This window comes from Erythrolamprus reginae, chromosome 1, assembly GCF_031021105.1.
Source record: "Erythrolamprus reginae isolate rEryReg1 chromosome 1, rEryReg1.hap1, whole genome shotgun sequence".
Classification (NCBI taxonomy): Eukaryota; Metazoa; Chordata; class Lepidosauria; order Squamata; family Dipsadidae; genus Erythrolamprus; species Erythrolamprus reginae.
In genome coordinates this window covers 178,132,555-178,152,092 of record NC_091950.1, presented here as the reverse complement: position 1 = coordinate 178,152,092, position 19,538 = coordinate 178,132,555, and the positions used below count along the sequence as shown (strand labels likewise).

Genomic DNA, 19,538 nt, shown 5'->3' with positions numbered 1-19,538 from the left:
TATTGATTCATGTTTAGCTGGTTGTCCACTAGGACTCCAAGATCCCTCTCAGTCACTGCTTTTAAGCCTGGTTTCACATAGTTTATATGTATAATTTTGGGCTTTTATTACCTGTATGTAGGACTTTATTTTTTTTTCCATATTAAATTTCATTTTGTTAGATAGGGCCCAGCGCTCAAGTCTGTTAAGATCTGTCTGAAGCCTGAGTCTATCTGCTACAGTGTTAGCTGTTCCTGCCAGTTTAGTGTCATCTGCAAATTTGGCAAGTTCCCCTTCTATTCACCCATCTGTGGTATTCCTTGTGTAGGTGAAAGGTCATATTGATGGGCAAGCCCAGATGTGACCTTAAGTCTCCCATGAGTGCTTGGTTCACCTTATGCTGTTAGCGTAAGTTAGCGTGTGTTTTGGTCAGGCTTTGCAGTTACGGATTTCTGGGTAAGCCTGGAAAGTTCAGGGAAGATTCATATTCTCAGGAGCAGGAACGGTGATATCATCAAAGGGATGAGCGTGCTAGCTGATACCATTAGACAAATTCCTTTGCCTAGCTTTGTCATAGGCTTCCTGTAAACTCCTATCATATACCTGCGGTGTTATCTATGATATGTTGGCATGTTTATCAATTACAGCATCATGTAGAACTGCATATGTATACTAGCTGCATTAGGTCACAGAGAACAGAGAATTATAAGAGTGCTGTATTTGGCTCTTTTGACTTCTTGGCTTTCTCCACTAATAAAGTAAGACCTTTAGCTTTTTTCACTCCTGCAATGATCTTCATCTATTTTGAATCCTTCAACCAACACAACACCCATCTAAGTTGTTTATAAAGATATTGAAGAATATTGGGCCTAAGATGGAAACGTGTAGTACCCACTGCTTACTTCTCTCCATGTGGACTTAGACCCATTAAAGACTACTCACTGAGTACAGTTTGCCAGCCAGTTGTGGATCCATCTGGTGGTGAGGTTGTCTATCCCACTTATCTCTAGTTTACAAAGTATGATTTACTTTGTCAAATGCCTTGCTGAAGTCTAGGTATATTATGTCCACAGTGTTTTGCTGGTCTACTAGTTTAGTCATGGTGTTGAAGAATGAAATAAGATTGGTTTGGAATTATCTGTTTTTAACAAACCCATACTGGCTGCTAGTTATTACTTTGTTTCTAGGTGTTGACAGATGTGGTTTTTTAATTAGCGGTATCTTTTCCAGTATCTTCCCAGGTATCGATGTTAGGCTGATTAGTCTGTAGTTTCTTGGTCTTTTTTTTCTTCCTTTTTTGAAGATGAGAACCACATCAGCTCTTTTCCAGTCCTCTGGTAGTTCCCCGGTATTCCAGGATGTTTGAAAGATGTGGTGCAGTGGTTCTGAGATGACATCTGCCAGCTCCTTTAGTACTCTGGGGTATAATCCATCTAGTCCTGGTGATTTGTATTCATCAAGTTCAGATAGGTGCTCTCTTACTGGGGTTTTTTGCATATTTTAATTTTAGTGTTTTTAATTCAGTGTTGGGGTTTTTTGCAGTTATATTTCTGGTAGGTTGGATTATAGTTTCTTTTTCTGTGAAGACCAGTGCAAAGAATGAGTTAAGCAGCTCTGCTTTCTCTCTATTGCCTATTACTTCTTTGCCATCTTCTCTTTTTAGTGAACCAACTGTTTCTTTGATTATTTTCTTGTTACTTATATGTTGGAAGAAACTTTTCTTATTATCTTTGAGTTTTGTTGCAAGTCTTTGTTCATTCTGCGCCTTTACTTTCCTTACTTTGTCTTTACAGATTCTGGCTATCTGCTGATATTCTGCCTTAGTTTTGTGTCCCTCCTTTCATTTTTTTGTACTTGTCCTTTTAGATCCAAGCACATGGATGGGAGAATAAGGATGAGCCTTTTAGTTCCTGCAGATACTGATATGTTCCTGTAGCCGCTGAAATTTTGTTCCTGATAGTGATGAATCTGTAGCACAGACTTTTGGTGAGTTCAAGGTATAAGGGGAAAAGATCTTACATCCATCAAATGTAAACTGGTTTCAACCTAATATGTTTTCAACCCTTCTTGTGTTGAAAGAGAATAAACAGACTTTTACTGAATTAATTTCACTACAAAACCCTTGATCACTCATTAATGTTTTGTTGTTCTAATGTGCAATAGGGACTTTGCCATAGTATTTTAGAAATATAGAATCATAATCCAACAAATACATGGTTTTTTTCTGTGTCAACACATTTTAATAAGAACATGTACATCTTTAATTATTACAAATAATGTGGACTTCATTTTTTCACTTTGCAACTATAAGTACCTTAATTTTTAATTATTTGCAAATACTGCAAAATACCAATTTAGCATCCAAGAATGCCAAGTTATTTAGACAATAGTTTTCATTGTTTCCCATAATTTCTAGTCCATGGAAGTCTAGAAATGAGGCTTCTCCAATACAAAGTATTTGAGGCCTAAAGGCTGGGAAGGCAGAAAGGTTAATACTGCATATTGAATATACATAATGGGATAATACCACTTTAAATCATTGTATCAATGAAAAAAAATACCTTTCAAAGAAATTTAAACTCGATACATGATTCCTGTTAATCAATAATATATTAAAAATATCTACAGTAATTCCAGTAAATAAAATACTTTGAATTACTTAGTATAAAGAACTAATCCAATAAATTGTTGCTATATAGGAGGCATATCAAGATAAGAACTTATTTTAAATTTATTTTAAAATATTGTGGGAAGGTCTTCAAGATTAAACATCACTACTCATTCTTATTCGAGGCTGTCAAGTGAAATCCGAAAATGGTTGACTTTGCTTGTCAAATTCCAGCAGTTCATGTGTTTTAATATTCTCCCCCGTATTAAACAAAACAAATAAGGGAAGTGTGGCAAATATCATAGTGCGTACAAATAGCTGCCTGGTTGGTTTCAAGGGCTATATTCTGAAATACAGATTTAAAAGCAGATTATAAAAGATACCAAGCTATAGTGAAAGCTGCCACGATTCCATTCAATATAGCCATACTATAACCCATGTGAAAAGAGTGTCCGGTCAATCTCCTGAAACAAAAAGATCAATAAATTGATTAATAGATTAGAGAGATATTTCAAGACATGAAACATTTTACATAAGTAAACTGGCTTCATTTCAATGCTTACTAGCTGCTAATACCCTGTTTCCCCGATAGTAAGACACCCCCGATTGTAAGACGTATCGGGGGTTTCAGGGGGGTCGGCTAATATAAGCCGTACCCCGAAAGTAAGACATATGTCTTACTTTCGGGGAAACACGGGGGTATTGCCAGGGGGGGGAGCCCGATGACGTCGCTTCCAAGCTCCCCGCGCGCCCCTCGCCTTTGCCTTGCCGCGGTGCCACCGCCTCTTCCCCGGCTTGGCAAAGCGAAGGACGGCGCTGGTCCGAAGCGAGCCGAGCGGGCGGCGGCTTGCAGCGAAGGCGCTCGTCCCAGCAACCGAGTCCTGCCGAGGCTCGGCTGCAAGCGGCCAGTGAGGCCGACCAGCTCCGAGGTGAGCGGCCGGAGCTGCGCCCTCCTTCGCCCGCCTCCTTTCCGGCAGGCAGGTGGGGCTGCCCAACTGCGCAGAGCAGCTCCTCCCCTCCAGACACACGCTTCCCCGACACGCGTCTGTGGCTCCACGCGTGCACGCCGCTTGGAGCCCTGAGGTTGAACTTGGAAAAGGGCTCATGAGGCTCCTGTCCCACGGCTGCCCTTCTGGACTCTGGGGAGATGCCTTCGGGAACGCGACCCTTTCAATTTTTTTCCAATGTAAGGCATACCCCGAAAGTAAGACGTAGTGGGGCTTTTGGGGGTAAAAAGAAAATAAGATACTGTCTTACTTTCGGGGAAACACGGTATGTATCTGCCTCACTAATACTACTTAGTGAGCTACTCTTTTCATAAACTTTAAGTCCTTCTCAATATTTTAAACTTGTATACAAACTTTTGCATTTAGTCACCGCCTAAGAGTTGCACCAATATCCTACATGGCTATCTCATGCATACCCCACTACCTAGCTTTATAAACCATTATGGCAAATATTGCAGATAATTTTCTTTTTTTTTCTTTTTTTTAATATGTTTTTATTGTTTTTCATAAGACAAACAAGACAACCAACATTCAACATTTAAGGGAGCTACCATTGCTCCATTTGTCATAGAAGTCTAACTAGTACAAAAAAAAAGTCTAACTATAATCAGATCAATACAGAAATATAACACATACATTCTGTATTCTTATTAAATTTAACTCTACTATCTTTATGTTATAGTTCTTATAGCTCAAATAAATTATCTTATCTATAAAATATCAATATAATAATATAATTAAAATTGTTGATGTCGATTAGTTACTTAAACAAGTAATAAAATATAAAAAATAAAATAATTAAAATTCGCTTATTCAATATAATAATAAAAAAACATTATCATTTTAATTTCTAAATATTCTTTCATATGTATATTCAGTTTAATAAAATCAAATGGTTGTAAATTCATACTTATATAATTTTAAAACTATTTTTAAAATTCCACCATTCATATACTTTGTCCCATATTTTATAAAATTCTGTTTCAGCTTGATTGTTCAAACGTTTTGTCATCATGTCTAATTCTGCACATTCCATGATTTTTTAAAATACTTCATCTTTTGGTATTTCCTTTTCTTTCCATTTCTGCGTAAATATAATTCTTGCCGCAACTAGAATATGTATTGTTAGGTAGTAAATTTCTTTTTTGTATTTCGTATCTGAGATACCCAGTAGGAAGAATTCAGGAGTTTTTCTAATCTTCTCATTCGTTATTTCTTTTAACCATTTCTCTACTTTATTCCAATATTTCTTGGCTTTAGGGCATGTCCACCATGCAAGAAAATATGTACCAATTTCTTTCTTGCATTTCCAGCAGGTGGGAGAAACATTTGGAAACATTTTAGAAATCTATGCGGTGGGAGATGCCATCTATAAAACATCTTAATTTGATTTTCTTTAAAAGAAATTGATTTTGTTATTTTCCAATTACATACCCATACCTTTTCCCATGTTTCCAAATAATTTTGTTATGTAGTCTTAAAAATGTTTGTGTGAAAGTTTTTGGGTGAAACATGCTACCATATCCCAATAGAACAGGATTTGGATAATAAGGAATTGTGGAGGAATAAACTCACAATACGTTTTAAGACCACCCAAATAATACAACTAATTTTTTTAGGCATACGTTTGTATCAGCATAGTCTGGCAACTAGCCTAAAAGTTCTTTCTTCATTATTTTAAATGATCACTACACAATAGAGTGAGTGTATGGAAACACCAATAAATATTACTTATGCTGACACGTTTAGACCTACTGTATATATTTGTCTATTTGTATGTACCAACACATACAATGAAAAATACACATTAAAAAATGCTATTCTTGGCAGACGTACAGACACTGTTTGCCCCTGCCTTCTTTTGGAATATGCAAAATAACATGAAAGCTTGAAGTTTGCAAAAAAGCACCCGAAGGGCTCTCAGACTGTGAGGAGCAAGAGTCTCTGGTCTGATGAACCCAAGATCGAATCGTTTGGCCTCAATTTTAAACGTTAAGTCTGGATGAAACCAGGCACCGCTTATCACCTCCCAATATCATCTCATTAGTGAAGCATGGCAATGGCAGCATCAGGACCTCTGGCTGGACCGAAGGTTCACTTTCCAACATGACAACGATACTAAGTCCCACAGAGTTGGCCTTCTCCAGGTCCCGTTGACTGAACAATGTCGTCTGGTGGGACCCAGGGGAAGAGCCTTCTCTGTGGTGGCTCCGACCCTCTGGAACCAGCTCCCCCCAGAGATTAGGATTGCCACCACCCTCCTTGCCTTTCGTAAACTCCTTAAAAACCACCTCTGCTGTCAGGCATGGGGGAATTGAAACATCTCCCCCTTGCCCATGTTGTTTTAGTATATGATTGATTGTGTGCTTGTTTTTTATATATATTGGGGTTGCTTTTATGAATTTTTTAACCTAAAACTGTAATTAGATTGGTAAATATTAGATTTGTCACTATGTACTGTTTTTGCCATTGTTATGAGCCGCCCCGAGTCTGCGGAGAGGGGCGGCATATAAATCCAATAAATCTAATCTAATCTAATCTAAGACAGCATAGGAGTGGTTTAGGGACAACTCTGTGAATGTCCTAGAGTGGCCCAGCCAGAGGAGCCCAGACTTGAACACTATTGAGCATCCCTCTAGGGAGTGAAAATGGCTGTCCACTGATGGTTGCCATCCAACCTGACTGAGCGGGTGAAGATTTGCAAGGAAGAATGGCAGAAAATCCCCTAATCCAGATGTGCAAAGCTTGTCGCGACATATCCCAAAAGATTCAAGGCTGTAATTGCTGCCAAAGGTGTTTCAACGAAGTATTGAATGAAAGGTCTGAATACTTATGCCGATATGAGATTTCAGGGTTTTTTTCTTTTTAATAAATTTACAGGCATTTCTAAAAATCTAATTATCCCTTTTTCGTTGTTATGGGGCACTAAGAATAGATTAATGAGAAAAAAATGAATTTCATCAACTGTAGCATAACAAAATCGACACAAGTGAAGGAGGTCTGGATATTTTCTGAATGCACTGTATATATTTTTTTCATTCTTAAGTATAGCCTACAACCTGACACTCCATAGTGGCCTCCCATTTCAATTTTTAATCCAGCCTGACTGTTTCACATTCAAAATCAACAAAGTCTCTAGCTGTAAAATATGTATTATATTTTGATAGTAAGAATAACAATGAGTTCAAACTCAACTGATTGAATTCTGATCGGCCTATCAAGGTCTATTATATATGGACTGTACATCTTTTTTACAATATGTTTACATTTTCTGGAATTCTCAAGAAAAGAAAATAATTTTATACTTTGGGTTGTAAAAAATTATGCTACAATACACTCTGCTGGCCATCTCCTGTAACTGCTTAAAATTTGTTGCCTTAGTATACGAATGTGAAAATAGTCCCTGATACAAAAGCCAACAAAAGGCAATTTCAAAAATAAATTTGTGGTCCATTCATTCTTGATCCTTATTTTCTTGCTTTACAACACCCTTAAGTACTTTGTGATTTACCCATAATAGTTATATTCATTTCTTTTGACAAATACAATTCCTCACAATTCACCATACTACATTTTTCTACATTTTTCTACCATCATTTCCACTTAATTTGTTTTCCATCCAGTTTCCTTTCTTTAACGCACACAAATTAATCAGCTTATTGTTTTTGTTTTTTGCAACAACAAAACTATAAATTACAGTACATTGTTTATATTACAGCCATTTTTTTATCAAACAGAATTGTGCAGCCTTCAATAAATTCATTTTAGATTCATATTTATTGTTTTTAAATACTCAAATTTAAAAGGAAAAATAAAATATGTAATAAAAATTAGGGGGGAAAAGTACCCAAAAGATAAGACATCTAAAAGTGTGAAAAAATAAAACAATAAAAAAGACTGCTGTGTAGAATAGTCTGCCTACACCCCATTTCTACCATAAAACTGTATTTCATTCATTAAATTTTGCTCATAGTAAGCTATCATAGTCTCAATTAGATTTATGCTAAGTAGCTTTTCAAATACCCTTAAACCTCTGTCATGCACATATGCAACCCATCACGGGCCAGAATGTGGTCAGCCTTAGATCCACGAGGCCACCCTGAAGCCAGTGGGGGCCCACCCCCTCCCTCCTAGGCACGCACACAGGAAGTGGTGAGCTCACAAGGTCTGGTGTTCTTGGGGACCATCTTGCCCCACACTTGACTTTGTTCTGAGTGCTCCCATATGACCCAGGACGCCAGCACATGTCTAGGGGACTAGGCTGAGGCAGGAGTTCCAGCAGCAAAGCTGGTCTGGGTTTCCCAATCTGTGGGCAGAGGAAAGGCTGTCAGATCCATGCCCCATGCTCTAAGGAGGTGCTGGGAGATGGGGCCTGGCCAGGAGCACCCGTGGGCAAGGTGGTGAGCCATTGCATTAGGAAGCTGGCGTAGGACAGAGGTGAGTTTGTGGCAAGCTGGAAGGGTTGTGCCCTGGGCCAGCAGTTGAGTGGGTAAATCAGAGGGAGAGTGAAGCCTGGTTGTCTGGAGAGGGAACCTCTGGGCACATGCTGAGTGCTTGCTTGCTTCACCTGAGTCGGGGTCTGCAGCTGAGAAGCTGGGCATGGCTTTCCAACAGGGGGTGGTCGCAATGAAAGAGAAGCCTCACAGACTGTGAGACCAGGCCAACAAGTGAGTCATGGAGGGTCTGGTGTGTACACGGTGTAGATCTATTCTACAACCTAGTGGCGGCCATCTGGTCTTGAACATGGTGAGCCTTAGATTTGACTTGGGAGGCCTCCCCACCTCCCACTGGGCGTGCTCACAGGAGGAGGCGAGCACATGCAGGGCCTGGCATCTCTGGGAACTATCTTGCCCTGTAGGCTGACTGCGTTCTGAGTACTCCCCTTTCATCCAAGATGAGCACACTCACTGTCTCCCATGTGCACACTCAGGAGGTAGGGACAGGGCAGCAGAATGTCTCTCACTGGCTCCAGGGCGGCCACACGGGTCGAATCTAAGACTGACCGCATTGAGGCTCAGATGGCTGCCACAAATTGTTGATCAGCGCCACACCCACACTGGCACCTCCATGCCTCACTCATTGGCCTGGCCTTGCAGCCTCCTTTCAATGGGACCGCACCATCCCTGCATGAGAAAGCCACATCTTATAAATGCCATTCATAAATAAATAATTGGTTGTGTCAAATAACAAATACAAAAATGGAATATACACCAGAGTTTTGTCTACTGGGTATAATGAGAGGTACCTATTCTAAAAATGTAAAATATTTAAGCTTGCATATTACAACAGCTGAAGGGATTGTATTTGCACAGAACTGGAAAAATCCGCAAATACCTGAAGACAATGAGATCATCAAGAAAATATACAACTGTGCAGAGATGGACAGATTGACAATGGAGCTTAATAATCGAAAAGAATCGGACTATTATCAAACCTGGACAAAATGGTACCAATGGACAAAAAAAAGAAACTTAAAAGAAGCATTGAAATAAAATATTAAGAATTCTAAAAGCAATTAAAAGACAATGTCAATAGGAATGTATATATGATGTAGATTCATCTGTAAATATGATTATGTATTGTTTTTTTTTAATGGAAAAATTTAATAAATATATATTTTTAAAAAATAAAATAAATGTCATTCATGCCAAGGTTGGAACAGTGCGAAAGGTGTTTTCAAGCTGATGGGAGGCTTCAAATAAGGCAATTTCACTGTGCCCAAATCTTGTCGTCTTGCAAATGCTCTTCAGCCGGATCTGGTACAAGCCTCAGAGAATAGAGACCTAAACTTCTGTAGTGCGAGATCAGTAGTGCAAGGTTTCACACTTCTGATCTTGTGGGATCTTGCACTACAGCACTGCATGAATTGCAGAGCATTGGTGCTTGTGTGTGGCTGAGGAGGGTGCCTGTGTGTGTGTGTCAAACAGTACTGCACAATCTGCAATGGGGAGGAAATGGGAAGCCTCCGTGGGCAATGGCAAGGTAGCAGTGGGCAGGGGCTTCCCATTTTGACCTCTCCCCATTGCTGGTTCCTCTGCACCTGGACTCCTGCCTAAAACCAAATGGCAAGTTCAGCTGCCCCCCATCCAAAAACCGTTAGATCCCCCCCAGGCACTCTCCCCAGTTACGTGCAACTATCTAACCCTAACATCAGGCTTTGGCACTCACCCTCCCAGCTCTGTCTGCATTATCACAAGTGCCCCTCAACATGACCAACATTGAGCAGGCCAGGTCGAGCTGGCCATGCCCACCCAGTCACTTGACCACCAAGCTACATCCACTGGCCATTTGAGGACGACCATAATGTTGATCTGGCCCTCAATGAAACTGAGTTTGACACCCTGTCTTAAACAATCAAACAAATCGTGCTCTGATATTTGTAGTCATTCCTTTATCCTTGGTGTATATTAATAAACTTGCTATTAAACCACATGACATTGTGAGCCGCCCCGAGTCTACGGAGAGGGGCGGCATACAAATCTAATAAATAATAATAATTTTAAAAAATTGGCGATTCTCATTCATACTATCATGATTCTTGGCCCAGATGATCTTTCTATATCCTCTCATCTTATTTTAATCAATCCATTTATGAAATCAAATAATTTAATCATGCTTCTTCTTTTTCCCTTCAATAATAATAATAATAATTATTATTATTATTATTATTATTATTTAATAGATTTGTATGCCGCCCCTCTCCAAAGACTCGGGGCGGCATACAATTGTCAATTCATGCTTATTACTTTTCCCCCCTCTTACAGTGCGAGTCACAATCTTCCATATTTATAGTCATTGCTAGATGAGCCAGTAGATAATGTTCTCAAACTGCCCATTATGACTTTTGCCAATCAAAGTTTTTATATAAAGTCCTTTCATAAATTATAAAAAGTATAAATTAACCAAGAAAACTCCTCAGCATTGCAGGAGATCATGTGAAAATCACATTGTATCAATTTCTTATGGCAGATTTCTAAGGCTAATATCCGTTCACATTTGATACCTCCTAAACTAATACTCACTTAAATCGTGCAGGTGAAAGTGGAGTAGGAGGAAACATTCCTGGTTCGAATGAGTCAAAATAGATAACTGTCCAGGAAAAACTGCAACACGACAGTCCAGTCATCATGGCTAGAACAAGAAGACTCCAAAATCCTTATGGAAGAAAAACTGAACTGTAAATAATGAAGGCTAGAAAGTTTGGATGTAAATACATAAACCGATTCAGAAAATTTTAAAGATTAATATGCAATTGAAACAACAATTTTCTTGGGATACATGGAAAAAAGTCAAGGATCTTTGTTTTTATACAAGATAACTAAGCTTGGATTATGATAGGCACCATAGGAAAGATCTGGCACCACTCAGAATGGAAGAATGCTTAATAATGATGATGGAACCTGCAGAAATAGTTAAATTTATTTCCTTGATTAGAGAAAAAACACCTACGTTTATTGCTGAATGGAAACCCCTGATAGTGTTTTTGCATGAAACAGAAAAAAATGAACTGATGGTTTATGAAAAAATGCAGAAAAAATATAGTTTTTTTGATAATTATAGAAGAGGTAGTAACTTTGTATTTGTATTTATAATTTCTGTAAATAAAATAAAAAACTACTTCTAATTCTTCCCATTCATTCTTTGGCTTTTAGAGGTAATCCCCAGGTTACAAGCAAACGTTTGAAGTTACGGGATAAGCTCTCCGTAGCATTCACAAACAAGTTCCGAAACTACAGATCTTGTAGCATCACAGCAGTTGTTCGCCCTTACAAACAACTGCAGAGACTCTGCAACATTCAACCTGTACTTTGCCCGCCAAAATGGAGGTTCAGAGGGGCAGTCCCGCCCCTCCGACGCTCCATTCAGGCTTCTGGAAGCCTTGCCTGACACACTGCAGGCCGAAATGGAGTCTGCAACATGCCAGGTGAAGCCTGCACAGGCCTAAATGAAACTGCAGAGGAGTGCACACAGCTGGGGAGGCTAGAGAGGAAACTGCTTGCTTGATATTTGCACAATAAGTGCAAAGTGACCTGATGCGGCAGATTGGCGGGATGGTGGTGGTGAGCAATTGTGGGGAGCATGAGGTATTAGGCAGATGGCCTTCTCCATGTGGCCTTCCCATCCTGAAATAACTATTGTATATTTTAATGAGCCTCACATTTGATTAGCGTTCAAAGTATGAGATTCACTCCCATTAATTCTTGGGTTATTAATGGAATGGGAGGCTCCATTACATTCATAATTCAAGGACTACCTGTACTTTGTTTTTTCTTCCTTTTTTATATTAGTTCTTGTTGGCTTTTAAGTCTTTTTTATTTTTTTTAAATTAAAATTATGTAAATAAAGAAATCTCAAAATTATAACTTCAGCATTATATTGCTGAATTCAAAATGCCCCATTTTAAGTTAGAAAAAGCTGGAAGTAGGTCTGGAAGTGTCCCAAACACACAACTTTCCAGTTTCAAAAAGAGGTCATCTTGACCTTGAACACAATTCTGATACAATTAGTATATATTTGAAATGTACGTATCCCTAACAAAAATGTCCCAATTCTGCCTCCAAGAAATGTTAACAACTATCAGGAATAAACAAAAAAGTTAATAGACTTACATCATGTCCAAGGAAAAAAACAACACAAAATATATTTAGTTAGTCCTTTAATTATACTAAACCTGCCTCTATTTACCGGTAACTGTTTTTAGGATTCCAGTCATAATTATGTACCTGCGCTTTACTTTTTCATCTTATTGATCTGTAGAAAGTTATCATTAATTTAAATAGATAAATGGAGTGCATAGAATAAAGATTATACAAATTTCTGAAACTCTTATGACTACCAGCATACTTTGTGGATATTACACAATTTGATACAATTTGAAATTTAAATGTTTTTGTATGAGGAACCTGATCCATCCCACTCTCATAAAAATATTACTAGGTATAGAATAGTAATATATGCTTTATTTTTTAATAAGAATTCTTATTGAAGATTACAATTAGAAAACAAAAATAATTATGAAAATTCAAATTTGTAGGAAAGCAGATCAGCTATAGATATTTTAATGATACAGCAGCATACATTAATTTATGAATGAATTGCAAAATGTTCCATTTCTGTCAAAAGGAATACCTACCAGATATAAGAAAATTGTCACAATTCCAAAATGAAGTTACAAAATAAACCTCACCTAAAATGCTGGTTTCAGTACTATCCATTTTCTCTTTTTCATGTCCTGGATCTAGAAATAAAAAGTTTATTTTTACTTTGAAGTTTAAAGTAATTTTAAAATCAAGCAAATTATTATGGAATAGGAGACAAGGGGACAACAACTGTTCTACTAAACGAGCTTTCAGTTTAATATTTAGTGAAAAGCACTGAGTTATACAGTGGTACCTCTACTTACAAACTTAATTCGTTCCGTGACCAGGTTCTTAAGTAGGAAAGTTTGTAAGAAGTAATTTTCCCCATAGGAATCAATGTAAAAGCAAATAATGTGTGCAATTGGGGAAACCACAGGGAGGGTGGAGGCCCTGTTTCCTCCCAGGAGATTCCTAGAGAGGCCCCATGGAAGCTTCTCTCTGCCTTTTCCGGTTACAGTTTCAGAGGCTCGGGTTTGTAAGTAGAAAATGGTTCTTAAGAGGCAAAAAAATCTTGAACACCCAGTTCTTATCTAGAAAAGTTTGTAAGTAGAAGCGTTCTTAGGTAGAGGTACCACTGTATTTTGAAAATTCAAAGCCTTCATTGTCTTTATACATCATGTATACAACGGAAAACAACAATATTTTTTGCTACTATTGTGTATCACTGTGACTATGATCACCATAGTAAATCACAGTAATGTGAAAAAATATTACTGGATATGAAATGTATGTTTTTAATATTTTTTGATTATTATAATTGCAATTAGGAAACAAACACTAACCACAAAAAATATAAAAAGTCGCTTTTGCTGAAAAACACCCCCGCAGCATGATGCTGCCACTACCATGCTTCATTCACTGTTAGAATGATGTTGGGCAGCTAATGAGCAGATTTCTAACATTTAGAATTGAGCCAGACAGTTCAATCTTGGTTTCATGAGATTAGAGAATCTTCTTCCTCAAAGTCTGAGAGTCCTATAAATGGGCTTTTTCTTTTTTTTGCAAACTTCAAGTGTGCTTTGATATGTTTTGCACTGAGGAGGCTTCTGTCTTAAGCCCCAGGTCAGTGGAGGGCTGCAGTGATGGTTGTCCTTCTGGAACTCTTTTCCATCTCCACATAGGATCTCTGAAGCTCAGTCAGAAAGACCATTGGGTTCTTGATCACCTGTCTTACGAAGGTCCTCCTCCCAATTGCTCAGTTTGACTGGGTGACAAGTTCTTGGAAGAGTCCTGGTTGTGCAAAACTACAGTACTTCCATTTGAGAATTATGGAGGTCAGTGAAACAGAAATTTTATTGTAACCTTTCCCAGATCTGTGCCTTGTAATAATCCTATCTCTGAGCTCTGCAGGGAATCCATTGACTTCATGGCTTTTGCTCTGCGGTAGTATGTATCGTCAGCTGTGAGACCTTCTCTAGAGAGATGTGTGCTTTTCCAAATCATTTATTTTATTAATTAGATTTGTATGCCGCCCCTCTCCGTAGACTCGGGGCAGCTAACAACAGTAAAAAGACAATATGAACAAATCTAATATTAAAAGTAATGTAAAAAACCCCAATTTAAGAAACCAATCATACATACAGACATACCCTGCATAAATTTTATAAGCCTAGGGGGAAGGGAATATCTCAATTCCCCCATGCCTGACGACAGAGGTGGGTTTTAAGGAGCTTACGAAAGGCAAGGAGGGTGGGGGCAACTCTGATATCTGGGGGGAGTTGGTTCCAGAGGGTTGGGGCCGCCACAGAGAAGGCTCTTCCCCTGGGTCCCACCAAACGGCATTGTTTAGTTGACGGGACCCGGAGAAGGCCAACTCTGTGGGACCTAACTGGTCGCTGGGATTTGTGCGGCAGAAGATGGTCCCGGAGGTATTCTGGTCCGATGCCATGAAGGGCTGTCATAACCAACACTTTGAATTGTGACCGGAAACCGATCAGCAACCAATGCAGACTGCGGAGTGTTGGTGTGACATGGGCATATTTAGGAAGGCCCATGATAGCTCTCGCAGCTGCATTCTGCACGATCTGAAGTTTCCGAACACTCATATCCAATCAATTAAATTTACCACAGGTCAACTCCACTCAAAAGTGCAGAAACATGTCAGCAGTGGTCAAGAGAAATGGGAGAAACCAGAACTAAATTTCAAGTGTCGTTGCAAACGAACTGAATACTTATACCAACTAATATTTCAGTTTTTTCTTTTTAATAAATTTACAGACATTTATAAAATACTGTTTTCACTTTTATCATTATGGGATACTAAGTGTAGATTAATGAGGAAAACATGAATTCCAACAACTGTAGAATCAGCTTGCAGCCATGATGGCCAACCAATGCCTGCCTGCCTGAAGTGGCACGGGGAAGCATGTTGCCTGGCATGCACAACGGCAGCCGTTCCTCTTCCGGGTTTCTGGCATGCATGTATGTGTGACACTCAGCTGGCCTTCAAGCAGGTGGTAGTGCTGGAAACTGGAAGAACTAGTCGTCTGTTTTCTGGCATAAGTATGCACACCAGAAATCAGAAGATCATTTTTTCTGCACGCACATGCCTCCTAGGCAGCTCCTCTTTTAGGTTGCAGCCCAGACAAGTGCACGCACACACACTCCCTTTTTGGCACTCAGTGCCGAAAAGATTAGCCTTCACTGGTCTACAGCCTAACAAAATTGACATAGCTGCTGGAGCCAGTACTGCCACTGCGAGGCAATTGTCAGGGCATGCATGGCCTGGCTGAGGGGGCCCTGAAGTAAGCTCTGTTAAGGAGTGTGCAGAACCCTTGAGCTATCAAGAACATGCAGAGGAAATGTGGGATTCCAGCAGATATGAGCAATTATTCAGTCATACAATTCAGTCAAAAAAGTATGTAACTGGATGACAAAATTAGAAAAAAAAAACTTTTGCAACTTTTTTGATGACTGATATTAGTTACTAACAAAATACCGCATTTTATTCATGGAAAATTGGATGGTACACTGTATTGTTTGAATGTATGTTGAGAGAGTGAAAAAAAATACCCCCCAAAAAAGTCCTTCCTTCCTCCGTCCCTCCATTCATTTCATTCTTCCTCCTTCTTCCCTTCTTTCCTTCCTTGTTCCCTCCACTTCCCCTTTGTTCCCTCCACTTCCCCTTCCTTTCTTCTTTCCTCCTTCATTCCTCTCCTCTTTTCCTCCCTCTTTCCCTTTTCTTTCTTTCTCTCTACTTCTCTCGCTCTTTCCCTCTCTCATTCTCTCCCTCCAGGTCTCTCATTTCTGTGTACCTCTCCCTCTTTCCCTCTCTCTCTCTCTCGTTTCTCCTCCCTTTTTGCTCTTATTTCTCTCTTTCATTTGTTTTTCTCTCTCTTTCCTTTTCCTCTCCCCTTTTCTCTCTCCCTTCTCTCTCGTATTTGTTTCCCTCTTCTCCCTCTCTCATTCTCTCTCGCCCCCGCCAAAAAGAAACAGCGAACGGAGGAACGGCAGGAGTGGCATGGTCCAGAGAGCTGGAGCAGCCAGGCAGCATGGCGCTCTGACCCACGGGGGTTTCTCCCCGCCTGACAGCTTAGTTGCCAGTTGCAGCTGTCGAGCAGGAAGAAACAGCATTCTGGGAGGAGGAGACAAAAGTGGAGTAAGGCGGAGGGGGCAGCGAGGGCTGCTGCTGCTCCTGGCCAGGGTTTTTTTTTCTTCTCATTAAGTTGCAGAACCCCTGGCTGGCCCATGCGGAACCCTTGGGTTCCACGGACCCCGGTTGAAAAACACTGTTCTAAGTAAACCAAATCCTAACTCTGACCATAGATAAATTTTCAAAAGTACTAGGACAGACCTGGGCAAGGGGTGGCCCGTAGGCTGCATCCAGCCCGTCCACTGTCTTTGACTGGCCCGCCTGCTATCTGTGACCGGTCCGTGGAGGTCGGGGTCCGCTCCAGTGCAAGGATGAAAGAGCTCACTGCGTCTGCCGGGACTCCTCCAGTTCCTGCTTTCCTGATGAATCATGAGGAAAGCAGGAACCAGAGGAGTCCTGGCAGATGCGGTGAGCTCTTTCATCCTTGCACTAGAGTGGACCCCGACCTTCTACTGAGCGGTCAAGCACAGAAACCACGCAAACACTCCAGGGCAGTGACTGTGGTGCACCGTGTTGCTGTAAAGCAAACAATTAGGGGTCTGTAGAGTGGGTCTGGGTGTTTAGGTCAGGCCAGTGTCTGTGTCTTTACATTATTGGGTAGAACTGAGTTAATTATATTAGTCCGGCCCTCTAAAACCATCCCAATTTCTCATGCGGCCCCATGGCAAAATTAATTGCCTACCCCTAGTACTAGGGGTGTGCTTTTTACAGTTGATTTTTGAAGAAAAGTAAAGTTAACAGTTTTTTATTCTGAATCATTGGTGGACTACAGTCAAATACATGGGAAAATACCATTTGAATTAAAAATTTGAATTTAGGGTTAGGGCTAGTTCTATCTGATATCATGTCCAAAAAATTAATGTTTGGGATGGATTCATTGAGGTAAAGCTGACAGCTTTTCAATCGGAGTCATTTGTAAAATACATGGGAAAATATCATTTGAATTAAAATTTTGAATGTAGGGTTAGGGCTAGGGTTAAGGTTAGGATTAGGACTACTTGAAGTCCTGGTTGAAAGCTAATGCTAGGTACAGATTCCTAGTGGTTTTAGAATGAAAGTTGACAACTGTGCATTTTGAGTTGTTTCTGCACTTTAAAATACATGGGAAAATTCAGTCGCCAAGAAACTGAAAGTAAAGGTTTAGATCTTCTTGGGAGTCATACCCAAAAATTAATGCTAGGGATAGATCCTTAAGAGGTTTTTCTAAGAAAAAGCAACTTTGACAGCTTCTCGTTCCAAGATGGTTTTTTGGACACCAGGGAAATGCATGGGAAAATCCCATGGCCAATGAAATTGTATGTAGAGTTAGGGTTAAGGTTAGGTCTACCCTTGCCCTGTTGTTTCGGGAAAGGGAGCCGCCGTCTTCCCGCCCTGCCTCACCTCGCAACGCCAGGCAAGCGACGGCTATCAGGAGCGCCAAGGCGGCAACCATCGCCAGGCAACAGACCACCGAACAGGTCCTGCTCGGCCACTTACTCCCTGCGGCTTCGGGTCCCTGCCGAGAATAAAAAACAAACCTCAAATTCAAAGCCCTCTGTCAACTCCGCCTGACGCCTCAACCAGCCCCCTAAACTAACCGCAATAACTGCACGTCGCGTCTCCATGGCAGTGGGATATTCGCTTTTTACGTGGCAGAAAGGCGGGGGGGGGTGAAAGCCCTTCCAAAAAGCCCCGGGAAAAGTTATCCAGCAAGAAGAAATCTATCTAACTTGATGCGGCGGCAGCAGAAATGAAGCCACACTTGGTTTTCCGAACACCGCCGCCTCTCGCCTAAGCCACGCCCCCCGCCTGAGCCCGGAACTCCCATACTGCAACTCTTCCATTTAGGGAAACTGAGCGTACGCGCGCGTAGGCTCGAGCTCTACCTTCCCTTCGTCGCCACGTTCCTTTATATGTACTGTATTTTTCCCGCCTTGTGTTTACGCCCAGAAATGGTACATCTTGGCTTCCGTAGCTCCGCCCATCAACCTCGGAGCGAGCTGCTTTCCCAGCGTCCCCTGCGCTTGCGTGCGTCTCTCCCCCTCCCTCCTTGCCTCCATTCCGCCTCCTACTCGAACCCCCTCACTCTCCCCCCCCCCCCCCACCGCACACAGACGCTCCGATCTTGGCTAACGGTCTCCCGTCGGATCCCGGCGGGAGTACAGCAGAGCCGGCTCGGCGGAGCCAGGCCTGCGCCGGGGGGGAGGGGGTGAAAGCGATGTCAGGTGGAGACTCGGCAGCTGCCGCGGCCTCCCCTCAGCCGTTGCCCTTCTCGCTGCCCAAGCCTCCCCCCCTGATGCAACTCAACCCCGGCGAAGGCGTGCGTCCTGTGGGACCTCCCGGGCCGGAACAGTCGCCGAAAAGCGCTCGAATGGGTGGCCGGCCGGACTGGCCTGCCGGGAAACCCGTCAGTCTTCTGGCGCCTCTCCTTCCGCCGCGCGGGGAACCCGAACCGCTCCTTCCCTTCGGGCCGGCCTCTCGCCAGCCTCTCCGCGGCAGGCTTCTCGGCAGGGGCGGCGGCGGCGGTAACAGTGCGGTCAGCGGGAACCTCCTCAACCCTGCCATGAGGCTGGGCGCCGGCGGGGTAGGAACCGGTGGCGGCGGCGGAGGAATGGGCCGAGATGCTGTTATGGTAGGTGGGCGGCCGATTTTTATTTTTTGGGGGGCGGAGGGTATATGAGGGAAAGTTGGGGTGAGATGGGAGGTGAAAGTGAAGTTTTACACTTTGGGGTTCGGCTCCTGCCCCAAATGTCACAACCGTGAAGTAAAAAAAAAAAAATCAAAACCCCTCTCGGCCTCATTTGAGGGTGAGGAAGGAAGTCTTAAGTTATCCTTATAACTTTTAAGTTAGTCTCCAGACTCCTGGCGTCTGCCTTGCCTGCAATTTTCCCTCAGAGTGTATACAGATGCACGTATTTGAATGATAACTCTATGCTGGAGGTCTTTGGGCACAGGGGGTTTTTTAGACCAAGGGTCTCCAAGCTTGGCAACTTTTAAGCCCAGAGGATTTCAACTCCCAGAATTCCCCAGCCAGCAATTTTGAATAGTAATTGCAATAATAAAATTGCAAATTTTTAAACTATCATGGGTTGTAATATCTATAAAGGGAAAAATAAAACATTTATATATTGACAACATTGGCAATATTGTAATAATTTGATATATCTTGCTCTTTGAGAGTCCTAATTAACTAGGTTTTGAAGATAGCTTGTTTCTGTTTTGCTTGTTTTCCT

At 41.3% G+C, this 19,538-nt stretch overlaps 2 protein-coding genes across 6 annotated transcripts in view; one reads left to right on the top strand and one right to left on the bottom strand.

The window, feature by feature from the left end:
• Positions 1 to 2,196: 2,196 nt before the first annotated feature.
• Positions 2,197 to 18,688, bottom strand: ARL6IP6 (ARF like GTPase 6 interacting protein 6). 4 transcript variants are annotated; one of them, XM_070731533.1, is made up of 5 exons: positions 18,614 to 18,688; positions 17,707 to 17,821; positions 12,782 to 12,832; positions 10,617 to 10,749; positions 2,197 to 3,051 (listed from the first exon to the last, which is right to left on the bottom strand). In XM_070731533.1, exons 2-5 carry the CDS (start codon positions 17,756 to 17,758, stop codon positions 2,958 to 2,960), a joined length of 330 nt encoding a protein of 109 aa, XP_070587634.1. In that variant the 5' UTR covers positions 17,759 to 17,821; positions 18,614 to 18,688; the 3' UTR covers positions 2,197 to 2,957. The 4 variants fall into 4 exon arrangements, with proteins under 4 accessions (XP_070587634.1, XP_070587632.1, XP_070587635.1 ...); XM_070731531.1 differs by lacking the exon at positions 18,614 to 18,688 and adding an exon at positions 17,904 to 18,403; XM_070731534.1 differs by lacking the exon at positions 18,614 to 18,688 and adding an exon at positions 18,192 to 18,295.
• The window catches only part of PRPF40A (pre-mRNA processing factor 40 homolog A), a 44,238-nt gene continuing 42,833 nt past the window's right edge, over positions 18,134 to 19,538 (top strand). For both annotated transcript variants that reach the window (XM_070731530.1, XM_070731529.1), the window contains exon 1: positions 18,134 to 18,937. In XM_070731530.1, the coding sequence (XP_070587631.1) occupies positions 18,524 to 18,937 (414 nt within the window). In that variant the 5' untranslated portion in view covers positions 18,134 to 18,523. The remainder of the gene's footprint in view (positions 18,938 to 19,538) is intronic.